This window comes from Monodon monoceros, unplaced genomic scaffold (assembly GCF_005190385.1).
Source record: "Monodon monoceros isolate NGI ecotype Baffin Bay Population unplaced genomic scaffold, NGI_Narwhal_1 Super_Scaffold_3, whole genome shotgun sequence".
Classification (NCBI taxonomy): domain Eukaryota; kingdom Metazoa; phylum Chordata; class Mammalia; order Artiodactyla; family Monodontidae; genus Monodon; species Monodon monoceros.
The window spans coordinates 61,091,616-61,105,616 of NW_021703780.1; the positions used below are offsets into that span (position 1 = coordinate 61,091,616).

Sequence of the window (14,001 nt, forward strand, 5' to 3'; positions counted from 1 at the left end):
ATAAGTTACAAAAGATGGAGTTCCTGACATGAAAGACACTATATAAATCCAAAACATTTTCATATGTAAGAAATTAAGAAATAATTTTAGCATATGCAGAGAGCAATGTTTTCATGATCATTTGGATATCAGCAGATCTGACTTGGCCTGGTTATTTCCTTTTGGCGCTGAATGGCTCGTTCACTTTGTTCTCCCCTCTTTTTAGTAATCTCTGAAATAATTACAAATGGAACACTACACTTGGCTCTAAATTTTCTGATTCTAATTTTCAGAATGGAAATATTCTTTTTGCAGATGTCAATTTATTCAAAGTCTCTAGATTAATTTGCATGTCAAGTCTCTGGATGTTGACATGTAGAATCAGTCATTTACGGCCAGTACAGTGCTAGAGTGTAATGCAGTTTTCCCAATTAATTAAAATTACCATATGAATATGGATTTATGCCTCCTTTGGCCTTTGAGGTCACATTTTAAACCTGAACATCTTATCACTAGTGTCATTTACCATTGCCATGTGGCTCAAATCAGGCAAGCAGCTTGGTTTTCCCTCAAATGTCCAGTTTTGAGGATAACTAATGTTAGAGCAGTAACCGCTGCAAGTCATGGCAGCCCACAGTTGTGACTGAATATATCACTTGCACAAGTTTAAATTCTCAAACATGAGTTCCTGCAGTTGCTAAGTTGATTTCTGCATATTGTCTCCTGAGTTGGCACAAGATGATCAAGGTTCTGATCCCAGATCCATCCTATGACTTAAGGATGGTCATTTCACCTTTGTAAGTTGAGTTTTCTCTGCAGCGCAGGTGATGAGGCTATCGGGCAAGGTGGGGTGGAGCGCTTGGTGGGAACAGAAGGAGCCCTGAGGGGTCTGAGGAGGAGGGTGACACATGTGGACAGGGTGATGCTTGAGTCGCAGAGTAGAGGCAGGAGAGCTGGCTTACCCCATTAGTTAGGGTGAGAGATGGTGAAGACCCTAGAACAGTGGCCATCAGAATGGAGGGGCGAGAACAGCTCTGAGAAGTATTTGGAAGGCTCCTGGGACAACTCCCTGATTTCTGGCCTGGCCGACTGGGTTGCTGATGTTACTGACTAAATGTACGGTTTTTGCTCAGCATACTATAATTGGCACAGATTCCTTTAAGAGAGCAAAAATTAAGGTCCTTCTCTGTACAGTTCTTGAAATTGAGTGTATTTCCATAATCATTGGCATTGCCTCCTTTTCTCAGCTGACCGCCCCTGATTTAAGTCATGTTATGTAAGCTGTGACTTGATAGGAACCAGAAACCATAAAAAGCATCAATAGGGAAATATCATCAGAGTTCTAGAAGCAGTTCTGACATTTCCTGGAGTCTTTTCTTACATTCCTAATATTAAAATATGCAAACCCTGGGGCTTTGGAACCACACATTTCAGCTCTGAGTCACCAGTGGTCTACACAATGTATTTTTTGCCAAAAGGGTAAATGAGGTCTCCCTAATGGGTGACTTAGAAACTCTGTTGTTATTGACACATTAGAGAGAAGCCCCAGAGCACTGAATAATTTATTGCTCCCTATTGTCTTGCCATTGATTCAGCATGGGGGTGGGACAAAGGGTAAGGAACAGAATCCTGTGGATAATAGTTTATTCTCAATCAAACTGCTCCTACTAGCGTCCTTTCAGCACATGTTAATAGATACTGTGTGGAGGAAAGCTTCCGTGCTCAGGTAACCTGGAATAAAGCAAAAATAAATAGGTTTCTTTGCTTCTGGACTTTTTAGTGCCTTCGCTGTGCTAACGTGCACTGTGACTGTCTACGAGGGGACGTCATGCAGCTCTCCTCACGCTTACTTGACCAGAGGACCCTGTTTCCACAGAGCATCCCTGGGACCTAGTCGCAAGCAGCACTGCTTTGCTGAGTTATGAACAGAGACTTTGGTCTGTTTTTCCATGGGGCGTGAAAGACCTGCCTTTTTTGCAGTGGGGGCCCTGAGAGCAGAGGGCAGCTTCTTGACTGGAATGTTTCCTTTGTAATTACTAACTATTAAGTTAGTAATCCTTTGTATCTTCTAAAGCATTTAGCTATGACTTAACCCCTGTATGAACTGCTTCAGTTACATGGGATTTCTCCTTGGCTTCCTGCTTCATGTCACCAGCACATGACTAATGACAAATGTGGAGAATGCTAGGCCTGGCCAAGAACCTTTTTCTAATTGAAAAACTGTCATAATAGACCTTTTATGTGGGAAAATGGAGAAAAATTCAGCCCTTTAATGCAAGTACTCTACTTTTTTTTCATATTTTTCTTGTAATGACTTTATTGAGATATAATTCACATATCATAAAATTCACCCATTTAAAATGTGCGATTCAATGGTTTTTTAGTATATCTACAGAGTTTTACAACCATCACCACTGTCAATTTTAGGACATTTTTATCATCCCCCAAAGAAATCCCATACCCTCTAGCAGTCACCTCCATTCCTCCTATTTCCCCCAGCCCCAGGCAGCCACTAATCTACTTTCTTTCTACATAAACTTTCCTGTTCTGAACATTTCATATAAATGGACTCATATGATATTTGTTCTTTTGTGACTGGCTTCTTTCATATAGTATAATGTTTTCAAGGTTCATCCATGTTGTAGTCAGTACTTCATTCCTTTTTATTTCAGAATATTCCATTGTATATACCAGATTTTATTTATCCATTCATCAGTTGATGGACATTTTGTTTCTTTCCACTTTCCAGCTAGCTGCTATGAACATTCGTTCAGATTTGGGCCAACCCAATATCTAGGAGTAGAGTTGTTAGGTCTTATGGTAACTCTATTTTTAACTGGTTGAGGAACAATCAGACTTTTTTAAAACAGCTGCTCTATTTTACATTCCCAGCAGCAGTACATGGGGGTTCCAGTTTCTCCACATCTTTGCCTACACTCGTTATTGCCTGTCTTTTTTATTATGGCCATGCTGGTGAGTGTGAAGCATTATCTCATTGTGGTTTTGATTTGCATTTACCTGATGGCTAATGGTATTGAGCACCTTTTCACATGCTTATTGGCCATTTATGTATCTTCTTTAGAGAAACATCTGTTCAGATCATCTGCCCATTTTTTAATTTAGTTGTCTTTATTATTAAATTACAATCATTTTTTATGCTAGATACAAGTTTCTTATCAGATATATGATTTACAAAAATGTTCTCCAGTTCTGTGGGTTTTCTTTTCACTTCCTTGATGGTGTCCTTTGAAACACAGAAGTTTTAAATTTTGTTAAAGTCCAATTTATCTACTTTTGATTTTGGTGTCATATCTAAGAAACCATTGCCTAATCAAAGATCACAAAGATTTTTACCTATGTTTCTTCTAAGAGTTTTATGGTTTTAGATCTTATATTTAGGTCTTTAATCCATTTTTAAATTAAGTATAATTTTTATATATAGCAAAGATAGGAGTTCAACTTTGTTCTTTTGTATGTGTCATAAATCTTTTAAATTCGTGTTCCCGCACACACTTATCTTAAAAATCAGACTGCTTCTATCTTTATTTTTTGGTTTTTACTTAATGTGATATCAGAAAATATTTCTTTGTTTTTAGGCAGGCTTCCCAATTGTTTTTTTAATCCATACATAATATTCTGTCAACTCAAGTGTATCATAATATCCTAAATCTTCCCTATCATGTTGAACATTTGGCCTTTTTCATGTTTGGGCTATTATGGAGACAGCTCTTTGCCTCTATAGAATTACTTCCTTAGGAAACATCCCCAAGAGTGTGATTTTTTTGGTCAAAGTTTATGAACCCTTTTCTAGTTCTGTTTACAAGTTGCTTTAATTGGTTTCCGAAAGGGCTATATCAGTTTAGAGTGCTGTATTCAATGATATATGAATTTCAGTGCAACTTCACAAACAGTGATGGTACCCTTCTAAAAGTTTTTCTTAACTTATCAGGTGAAAAATAATAATACTTCAAAATTACTTTAATTTCCATCTCTCTTTATAAAAATTAATTTGTGTTTTTAAAAATCTAGGTGATATATGTATATTATGTGAAATTTCAGAGGGTACTAACAACAGCAATGACAGTAGCCTCCTTACCCAACCACTTTTAATTTGGGGGGGGAATTTGTTACTTAGGATATAAGTTCGATGGCTGTGACAGAGTCCTAGAAAAACAGTGACTAAAAGGACAGAAGTTTATTTCTTGCCCACGTGACATGTAGAGTGGGTATAACAAGTCTGCTTTGTGGGGTGGTTGGGGCCGAGGCTCTTTCTGTCTTCCTGCTCTGCCCCTCTAGGACGTTGCCCTTATCTGTGTGTTCCAGATTGTTCTACACTTCATCTGCGTCGCAGTAAGAAGGTGGTGGGGGAAGAAGGGCAGCTCCTTCCCTTTGAGAGCTTGACCTGCAAGTTGCTTCTACACTTAACCCCATGGCCATACCCAGTGCAAGTGAAGCTGAGCAGTGCTGCCATTAGCTACGCAGTCATGTGTCCAACTAAACATTCTATTGCTGAATCAGAAGGAGAGACAGATATGGTGTCAACTGGCAGTCTGTTCCACCGCCGTTTCTCTGGTATAGACCGCCACATGTCTGTATAATATGCCTACACTGCTGTCTCTCCATTCACCAGTTCTAGACATTACCTAGTGACTTTTATTCTCACTCCACCATGCCTCACTGTCCATCCTCCTAATAACATACCATAATTGCAGAATTTGCAAATGTATACCTGTTCTTTGAGAAGGGACCATATGGAATCAGAAATCTGGCTGTCCACTTTGAGGGTGTCAGCACTTCAGCAGCTCCAGCAGCAGGTGCCTTCCAGTCATGGTACCAGGGTGCTGGTTGAACCTCATCCCTGGAGACCCATTTGCATTGCATTTTCACTCTGTCCCCACCATAACCCTGTCCTGTGCTTCCTGACACCCAAGGTGAAGGAAGATCGGAGCTGGCTTGGATGTTTACAGAGCCTATCTTTACCTCTCTGAAAAATAAATCCTAATTCCTAGGCTTTTTTTTTTTTTTTAAGGTTTTTCTGACGTGGACCATTTTTAAAGTCTTTGTTGAATTTGTTACAATATTGCTTCTGTTTTATGTTTTGGTTTTTTGGCTGTGAGGCATGTGGGATCTTAGCTCCCCATCCAGAGATTGAACCCACACCCCCTGTGTTGGAAGGCGAAGTCTTAACCACTGGACCACCAGAGAAGTCCCCTAGGCTTATTTTAACTTTGGGGTTTGTAGAACATATTTTAGATAAATCTATATAAAGTCTTAAAACATAGTGGGTATAAATAGTAATAGTTCATAAATTATAACTGTAGTTAATTGCTTATGTTGCAAAAGTACAAATGAACTCACTAATTGTTTACCACCTCTCATCCCTTCTTCCTTTGGGACTTTATTGGGGTCTTCATGCTTCCAGTCCTACATATATTCAGTGAAGATTCACGTATGTATGGTTTATCTCACTGCTGCAGTAGTTGTAATAAGCTTCATTTAAGATGACACACTGTTTGGATAATTCCAAATTAAGTGTTTTATTATGACCACATAAATATCGGTCACCTGAGCCAAATATACTATGATTACATTTTCCTTTTTATATAACTTTCTGTTTTTCCTGAAGTTCATGGTGTCCTCATTTTTTTAATTTGCTTTGTGTTCTTTGAATTTCTGACTGTCTTCCCACATCCTCCCAGAAGCTCTTTAAAACTCCTCTCAAGTTTTCTACATATTCCAGCCTGTCAGATAATCTATCCATCCCCTTTTTTTCCTGAAGATGCTTCCTGGGGCTCTCTGTCCTGCTTAAATCTGACCTGGTCATCCTCCAGGCTTCTGCATATCTGTCATCCTGGGACTTCTCTCTGTCTCTGCTCTGCAAATGTCCCTACCCTCTTTTCTTTGTTGGATCCTCTGTTTCCTAGATCCCATGTCTGTCTCTTTCTTGATTTACCCCTTCCTTTTGCTGGACCACAACCTCTGGTATCTCCTTAGAAATGGTACATGGGAAGGAACTGTTTTGTCCTTGTATGTGTGGAAATCTCCTCTCTGTTCAGTCATTTTCTCCTTTTCTATCCACTTCCATCTTCAAGTGTTATAGTTTAAAATTTCAGATATCTTTCAGTTTCACCATAGATAGATTGTTGTGCTTCTCATTCTTCTGTATACTTGAGGTACTTTTCAAAAGGAAAAGTGGGTGGTGGGAACATCTTTACTCCACCATCTGGAAAGTAAAAATGCCATTTTCATGTCTTTGGTTAGGAGTGCGAATGAATATTTTCATTTTTTTGTTTAATCTTTTGATTCTCCACTAGTGTGACTTATCTGTTAATACCTTCAAAGAACAAATTCTATAATAATTAGCACAAAAACACAGAAATTCTAAGGCTTATTTTTCTCACTTGTCTCCTCTGAGATTCAGATGGTGTTAGAGTCCCAGCAGACTGGCGTCCACAGTTGTTTGCTCTCATTTTCAGATTGCCTCACGCCCGTGACAGCTGTGAACATGCTCACCCAGCAGGAAGTCCCTGTTGTCATCTTGGCCAAAGCTGACTTTGAGGGCTCTCTGGATGCAAAAATAGGTAAGTAGCCATTAAAATGTAATCAGGATAATGTACTTAGCAGGTTTAAGATCAAAATCCTAGCCTGGAAGAGCTGACTATATATTCCATGATCTGTTTTGCCTCTTTGTAAAAATGAATGTCCCTTCATTTCATCATCTCTTATTTAAGCATCATATTTGGAAAACATATCAAGTATATTGCATCTTGCTAGTTGCTGCTGAGAATAATGAAAAATGTCTGGCCCATGGATTCTGCCAGTAGAGCTAGTTGGTGAGACTTGCCTATACAATGTGGGGAACCATACAACTCAGATGAAAATCCAATTTCAGAATTCACAGAACCAACAGCAACTGCTGAGATGGGCGTTCAAAGCACACATGATCGATGTGGGCTGGGTTTTTGGTGAAGGCTTTGTGGAGGAGGTGAACTTCAGCTATGCAAGAAAGGGATCGTGAAATAGCAGTAAAATCGAAGTCATATTTAGAGCTGTAAATTGGATTTCCTTGGCGGCCTTACTCATTCCTAAGAGTTCTAACCTATCATCACCGAACAGGAAGTCTGGGATTGAACCAAGGTGTGAGGCCTAATCATACCCCATCCAAGACCTGCCCTCAGGGTAGACCCGAGCAATCTCTACAGCTTTCCTACTGTAGATTCCAGCCAGTCTCCAATGTGCCAGAACCTGCGGAGGAAGTTATTTCCACACTCTGTATCTCCTAGCACACAGAAGAAATAGCATTGCTTATTGAAATCATGGTTTTGCTCACAATTCTCAGATCCTTTTTTGGCAAACTGATTTGAAGAAACATCAACACAGAAAACAGATATTAAGCCACTCAAGTCATTCTCCTCTGACAATTTAAACCTAGAAAGTATGTTCCTTAAAGGAAATAATTCCTTCTATTACTTTAATGCATTTTATAATTAGTAAAATTCATTAATACAACCAGCCAAGATAAACAATAGAGGAAGCTCTTGTTGATGTGGCTTTTTTCCCTTTTTTTTTTTTGTTGTTCTTTTAAAATATTTATTTATTTATTTTGGCTGCGCTGGGTCTTAGTTGCGGCGTGAGGGATCTTTTAATTGCGTCATGCAGACTTCTTAGTTGCCGCATGCAGACTCTTAGTTGTGGCATGCAAACTCTTAGTTTCAGCATGCATACAGGACCTAGTTCCCCACCAGGGATCGAACCTGGGCCCCCTGCACTGGGATCGCGGAGTCCTACTCACTGGACCACCAGGGAAGTCTCCCCTTTTGGTATTTTGAGTCAAAGTACTAACAGAATATTGAGAGTTCTGAAGGATAAGGGAAAAAGGAAAAGGAAAATCTGATTTTCTTGGGTATGCATGGAAAATCATTTTTCCTGTTGTCTTGATATCCCACACTTCTGTAATTAATGTTTTGTGAATTATTGGCTCTTGGCCTTCCAAGAAGAACAGAAACAAAAGTAAACAAGAGTTAAAGTGGTGTTTTCACCATCTCACCTGCATGTTACAAATAGTTCACATTCTACTGAGCCCCACATGACCAACACAGTGGTCCAGAGTGGTCTTTATGTGATCAAATAAATTCTGTGGTTACAATGTCTCCATTCGAAGATTGCTCCTAGTTACTACAGACCACAAACTTTTGGAATGCAGTAAATGACTTTTTTCCCTTCTTGACCATGAACACTTTTCAGCAACCTTTATTGCTTGCCATTTGTCCTCACCCTTCAGTATCCTTCAAGTCCACTCTGAGAGTTTATTTGCTTCATTAGATGCTTTTCGTCCATAATCTCAGCTGGAACACTGCAGAACTTTCCATCATACCATGGAGTTTTCCATCTTACCAAGGAGCTTTAGAATGTGTGTCCCAAACATTAAATCACCCTTTTAGGGCAGCATTCCAGAGAGGTTGTTCATGGACTTCTGACGTAAGCATTTTGTGTATTACCCTTAGTTTTATCTCTCTCAGTTGCTGCGTGATGTGTAGTGTCCACAAGGATGTCAGCAGTCTTGACAGTTGACCCTACAGCAGTTCTCAACCAGGGGTGATTTGCAGCAGGCAACATTTGGCAATTTTAGAAACATTTCTACTGGTAGAGACCAGGGATGCTCTTCAACATCCTACAGCACACAGAACAGGCCCCCCAGCAAAGTTCAGAATGTCAGTAGGACCCAGGTTGAGAAACCCTGGCCTACAGAACCAACAACTAAAAAGCCTGTTTGTATTAATAGCTGAAGCTGAAACAGCATGCCTTGGCCCTCTGGATGAGTGATTTACTTACATTCAACTCCATCTCCTCAAGGGCATATGTGGGTTGAAGAAGAAATGTCTGTTCAGAACGTACTGTTGCCTCTGGGAACAAAGCATAGTTTGAAGAAACACATTGGCCAGCTTTCCACTTACTGACCAAGCGGATTTTTCTGGGGCGCTAGGAGCTGCTGGAGGAGTCAGCCCTGCTTCTCAAGAGAACTCACTGCCCTGTGTCACTCAAAAGAGACACTTCCCCAGATGCTTGTGATTTACTATTTAAGTGACAGAAGCACCCAAAATTGTATATTTTAGAATTACAACTATTTTTTAAAAGAAACTAAGCAATGGAAAAAGACTTACATGAAGTAGTGTCAATATGGTAAACTATTGTGTTAGGGTAGTGAGTTTCTCCAAGACTGTTCTCCATTTTCCCAGTGAATATGATGTGGTTTTATAATTTCTGTGACTAAAATCTTTTAGAGTCTCCCTTCAGAAGCTAACGCTGAGTGTCAGTGCTGTCAATTATTTTGTGATTTGGCCATTTGCAAAGGAGACGTTTTGTGTTTCTTCCCCTAAACAGGAATTCCCAGCACCAGCTTAGAGGACACTGTCTTAGCCCAAACCCTGGGCCTGTCGTACTCTGAAGTCATTGAAACCATGCCAGATGGCACGGAGAGACTGAGCAGCTCTGCGGAGGTCGGTGCTCGTGGAGGTGGCCAAAGAACTTACTTATAAACTCAGGGCCTTGACAAGAGCTTGATGACACATTTTCCTTTGGGTGCAAGTTACGACCTATCATTTCATTCATACCCACACTAACAGTTTTGCAGCCTCGTTTCTTAATCTATGAAAACAAAATAATATTTTTTCAAGATCTAAAAGCTTATCAGCTCCACGTTGAACCTGACCCTAGGATAGTGTGGTTATCGAAGCAAGTAAACTTTATTTTGTGAATCTTCTGCTTAAGAAAAATGACCTCTTCCAGGGAAACTGATTCCTTGGGACAGGTGACCAAAATTGGCTGTTCCTTTTAGAGATCTCTGTTCTCCCCAGATTACTGACTTATTCCCACCTAAAGTTTGACTCATTTTTAGAAATCAGCAGAGAAGTTCTGAGTCATGTTTATTTGGTCAAGGTTGTCTCTTGCTAGGTGGTAAGTCTGGCAGGATTTGAGCTCAGCCTTGATACCGAACTAGGCCAGAAATTATGATGGGAGAAGTAGGGTGAGGTGGGGCAGGGGGAAGTGGGAAATGGCTTAGACAGTGATTCTCAAACTTGAGCACACACCAGTATCACCTGGTGGCCTTGTTAGAACACAGATTCCCTGGCCCCCATCTGGAGATTCTGCTTCACAGTCCCTGATGCAACTGAAGAATTTGCATTTCTAACAAGTTTCCAGGTGATGCCACTACTGCTGCTGATCCAGGGACCACATTTTGAGAATCCCTGGGTTAGAACTTTGCCACCCAAGGTGTGGTCCCAGGACCAGCAGCGTTGGCATCACTTGTTAGAAGTGTAGACTCTCAGACCCCACCTGGTCTAGTGAGAACCCCATGTGATTTGTGTGCACATTAAAGTTTGAGAGTTCTGGTTTAGAGCACTCTTTCTTAAACTTGGCTGCCCTTTGAGAACACCTGGAACGTTTTGAAAAATACTGATGCTTGAGTCCCACCCCAGATATTCTGATTTAATGGTTGAGGGAGTGGAGAGGACATGAATCGGACATCAGGAGAATTCAATGCTCCCCGGGTGATCCTAATGTGCAGCAGGGCCTGGGAACTCCTGGCTTAACACAGTGATTGCAACCCGGCCATGTCTCAGAATCACCTGGGAGATGCTTACTGGCCCCACCTGGGTGATCCTGATTGCATTAGACCTGAAGATCCAGGTTTTTCAGGTTTGGGACTACCTGGCTATAGGATATCACGTATATAAAAAATAAGGGAATAGCCAGGTTTTTTTTCCTGTGTAAGGAGTGGCAATGTTTTCTGACCTCATGTTTGTGCCTTCACTTCATAAATTATATCCCCAGACATGAGTCATGTTTTAAGATACTGAACCTTAAACCCTTCTTAAGACTGTGTGTGAGCAGGCTTCTTAGATGTAGAGCAGAGCCAAGCCAAGGTGCCAGAAAGGAGACCCGGATAGCCCTCTGCAGGGTGAGAAAGAGGACAGTCATGGCCAAAATTAGTCTTATGAATTAGCCAGAAAAATGCCCCCTCCTTAGTATAGGACTGAGCATTAATTATGCTCCCTGGCTTCTTTCAAATAGTTTCAGGTGGTCTGTTGAATCTTCTGGTGGCCCTAGACTGAATATCTAGACTAGAGGAATTCTTTCAATGGATGGAAGGAGAATGGATGGTGAAAGCTTCCATGAGCTTCTGGGATGTGAAAACAGTAATGCATTGAGAAGATAGACTTTCAAGAGAGCTTGTGATCACCTGCACCATAATTACATGATAGTGGGAGTGTAGGACAAAGAAAGTGCTCTCCCAGAGTGTAAGTGGTTCCTTGGTAGAGAGCTCGGTCTTCAGGACACTTCAGACGCTTAATGGAAAAGGCTGCTTTTGATAAACATAGCTGTACTTTCCTATTCTTTATGCCCCGTGGCTGTAAGCTCATTGAGAATAGGGGCAGATCAGATTTATCTTTGTGCTCCCAACGCCTAGCACAAGCCTGGCACCTAGTAGGTTTGCGGTACACCTGCAATGAACCAATTCCAAGGTTCCCACGATCCCCTCGTTGGCAAGCCATGCTGGCCTGATTCTTATCATTAGTTTGGTTCTCTCAAAAGTGTCCGGTCAACAGAGAATTCCTCTTTTCTGCTATGAGTGTCCTGCCCTGCTGTCTCTCACATGGGAGCATTTAAATACAAAAGGGGTGGTCCTTCAAGCTGAGGCCTCAGTTTGTTCCCCTGCTTGCCTGAATTCCTTCGGCTCTAGGATAATATGGAACTTTTCTTTTCTGGCCACCCCTGTCTCAAGAGGGGATTAGTCATTAAAATAAATGTGCAGTTTTTTACTGGCAGCTGAATGCTGATATTTGCCTCTCTCTGTAGGTGCCACAGGGCTCTGGTGATAAGGAGAGCCCCAAACCAGAGCCCACAGTACTCTCAGGGGCCCCCCAAAACCGTTAATTTCTTTAACATCAGAAGAAAAAAGTGAACTCTTAAGGTCAAAAATTATATTCATCTTTATTCACCACTGTCATAAAATATAAGTTTTAATACTGTAAGGAGGAAGGTGCCCACAAAGGCAACAGAGAGTCACAATGTGGCCCTGCACAGACCACACAAAAAATGGCAATCCAGGGTGGTGGCATCAGGGTGGCAGCTCATTCTTACCAAGGGAGGAATGCGATCTCTCTCCTTCCCCTCTCAGTTCACAGGTATGAACCGGCCGGATGCATTTCTAGCCCTGACTCAGAAAGCCCGGAGGAAGAGAGTGGGCGGAGAGGTGACAAGTGATAAACTGAAGGACTGGCTGATCTCTCGGCAGCGGTACTGGGGCACGCCCATCCCGATGGTCCACTGCCCGGCCTGCGGTCCTGTGCCCGTGCCTCTGGAGGACTTGCCTGTGACCTTGCCCAGCATCACCTCTTTCACTGGCAAGGGAGGCTCCCCACTGGCCTCGGCTTCGGAGTGGGTGAATTGCTCCTGCCCTAGGTAAGAAACCACGTTCCCCAGCTGTGACCATGTCTGGTCCCAGACTTCCACTTGGCTGGAAAGAATAACATAGGTCTTAGGTCTTTTGCTGTCTTTGAGAGAAGGGGCTGGAATCTGGGGCCCAGCCCCTGTGATGAGCGCCCCATCCTCTCTTCTGAGCGGGTAGAAGCAGCAATGTCAATTCATATCTTTCCCAGAAACAGCTGATCCAACTGATGGAAAAGCTACACATTTTCATGATAGCTTTGGAAGAGACCACTTTCCTCCATTTTGTATTCCAAAGAGCTTCTCAGAGATGAGAGAAAATGCCTTACCGTTTTCCCACATAGTGACTGTGATAACAGTGGGGATTTTATCACGAGTAGCAGAGTAGTAGTAGCTACGAGGACAAGTCTGCTCAGGGGGTCTCGTTCTTTAATATACTGAAACATACCATATCTCATTTCTTCTCATTTTGACAGTAGGATTATGTTTTCCTGTTAATTCACTGGCATGTCTCACATGTGATTTTTATGATACCATTCCAGCTGATTAAACAAATAACAGATACCAAGCTGTAATATTTCCCTTCTTCCTTCTATGGAAAAGCCATTTTTCTCTGCCTTATAGATCATGATGGGGTTGTTTTAAAATAATTTAGTCCTCTTCTTAGCATCTCTAGGTCAGTAATTAGGTAACCATGTAGTGCAAGTGCATGGCTCAGAATGGGGAGTCAGACAGTAATGGCTTCAAGTCCTGGCCCTGCCTCTTCCCTAGCTGTGTGGTTTTGGGAAACTCACTTAACCTCTCTGAGCTGTGATTCCCTTATCGGGAGCTAAAATAACCCCCTTGAAGGGATTTCAGAAGACGAGAATTAATGCATGTAACACTGCAGAGTGACACCTAGCAGACACTCTGTAACTGGAAATGTTAGTGCCATCCTGCCCAGGCCTGCCAACAGTCCGCCCAGGTCCTCACCCAGGCGGTTCTGAGGTTTAAGATGGGGCTTGCAGTCAGGAACATAGGAAGCTCTGGGCCATTTTAGGGTGTCACCCTCTTTGTTGATAAGCAGTGACAAAGGGTTTCCCTGCTGGAGACATCAGCAGCCTTCAGTCCGCCAGTTGTGGCAGCCCAGGGCCTTGGTGGTTGGGATAAGTTTTCCTACCTTGGCTGCAGATTCCTGGAGGGCAGAGCCCAGGGCTTGGGCTTGGTCAAGTCTCCCTGATGACTCTAATGAGCACACAGGGCTTAGAGCCACTGAGCCCATGTGGCCAAGCGGGACAGCATGGTGGTAAGGACCACAGCCATGAGTCCAGCAAAGGTGGATTCCTTACCCTTGAGCTCTAAGACCTTGAGCAGATTTCTTAACCTCGCGGAACTCTAGTTACTCAACTTCAAAATGGGGACATGAGTAGTGTCTACCTCATAATCCCCAGGGTTACTAGGGATTAAATGAGATAATGCCCATGAAACATTTGGCTTAGTGTCTGCCACCCAGTGTTAGTATTATTACTATTGGAGCTAATAATGGTAATAACGTTGTTACCATCACCATCATCTGTCCATCCCACTTACCAA

The 14,001-nt window shown here is 42.0% G+C and overlaps 1 protein-coding gene across 2 annotated transcripts in view; it reads left to right on the forward strand.

The window, feature by feature from the left end:
- The window catches only part of LARS2 (leucyl-tRNA synthetase 2, mitochondrial), a 161,609-nt gene that overhangs the window by 104,338 nt on the left and 43,270 nt on the right, over positions 1-14,001 (forward strand). For both annotated transcript variants that reach the window (XM_029243573.1, XM_029243575.1), the window contains exons 10-12: positions 6,456-6,560; positions 9,361-9,476; positions 12,161-12,444. In XM_029243573.1, the coding sequence (XP_029099406.1) occupies positions 6,456-6,560; positions 9,361-9,476; positions 12,161-12,444 (505 nt within the window). The remainder of the gene's footprint in view (positions 1-6,455; positions 6,561-9,360; positions 9,477-12,160; positions 12,445-14,001) is intronic.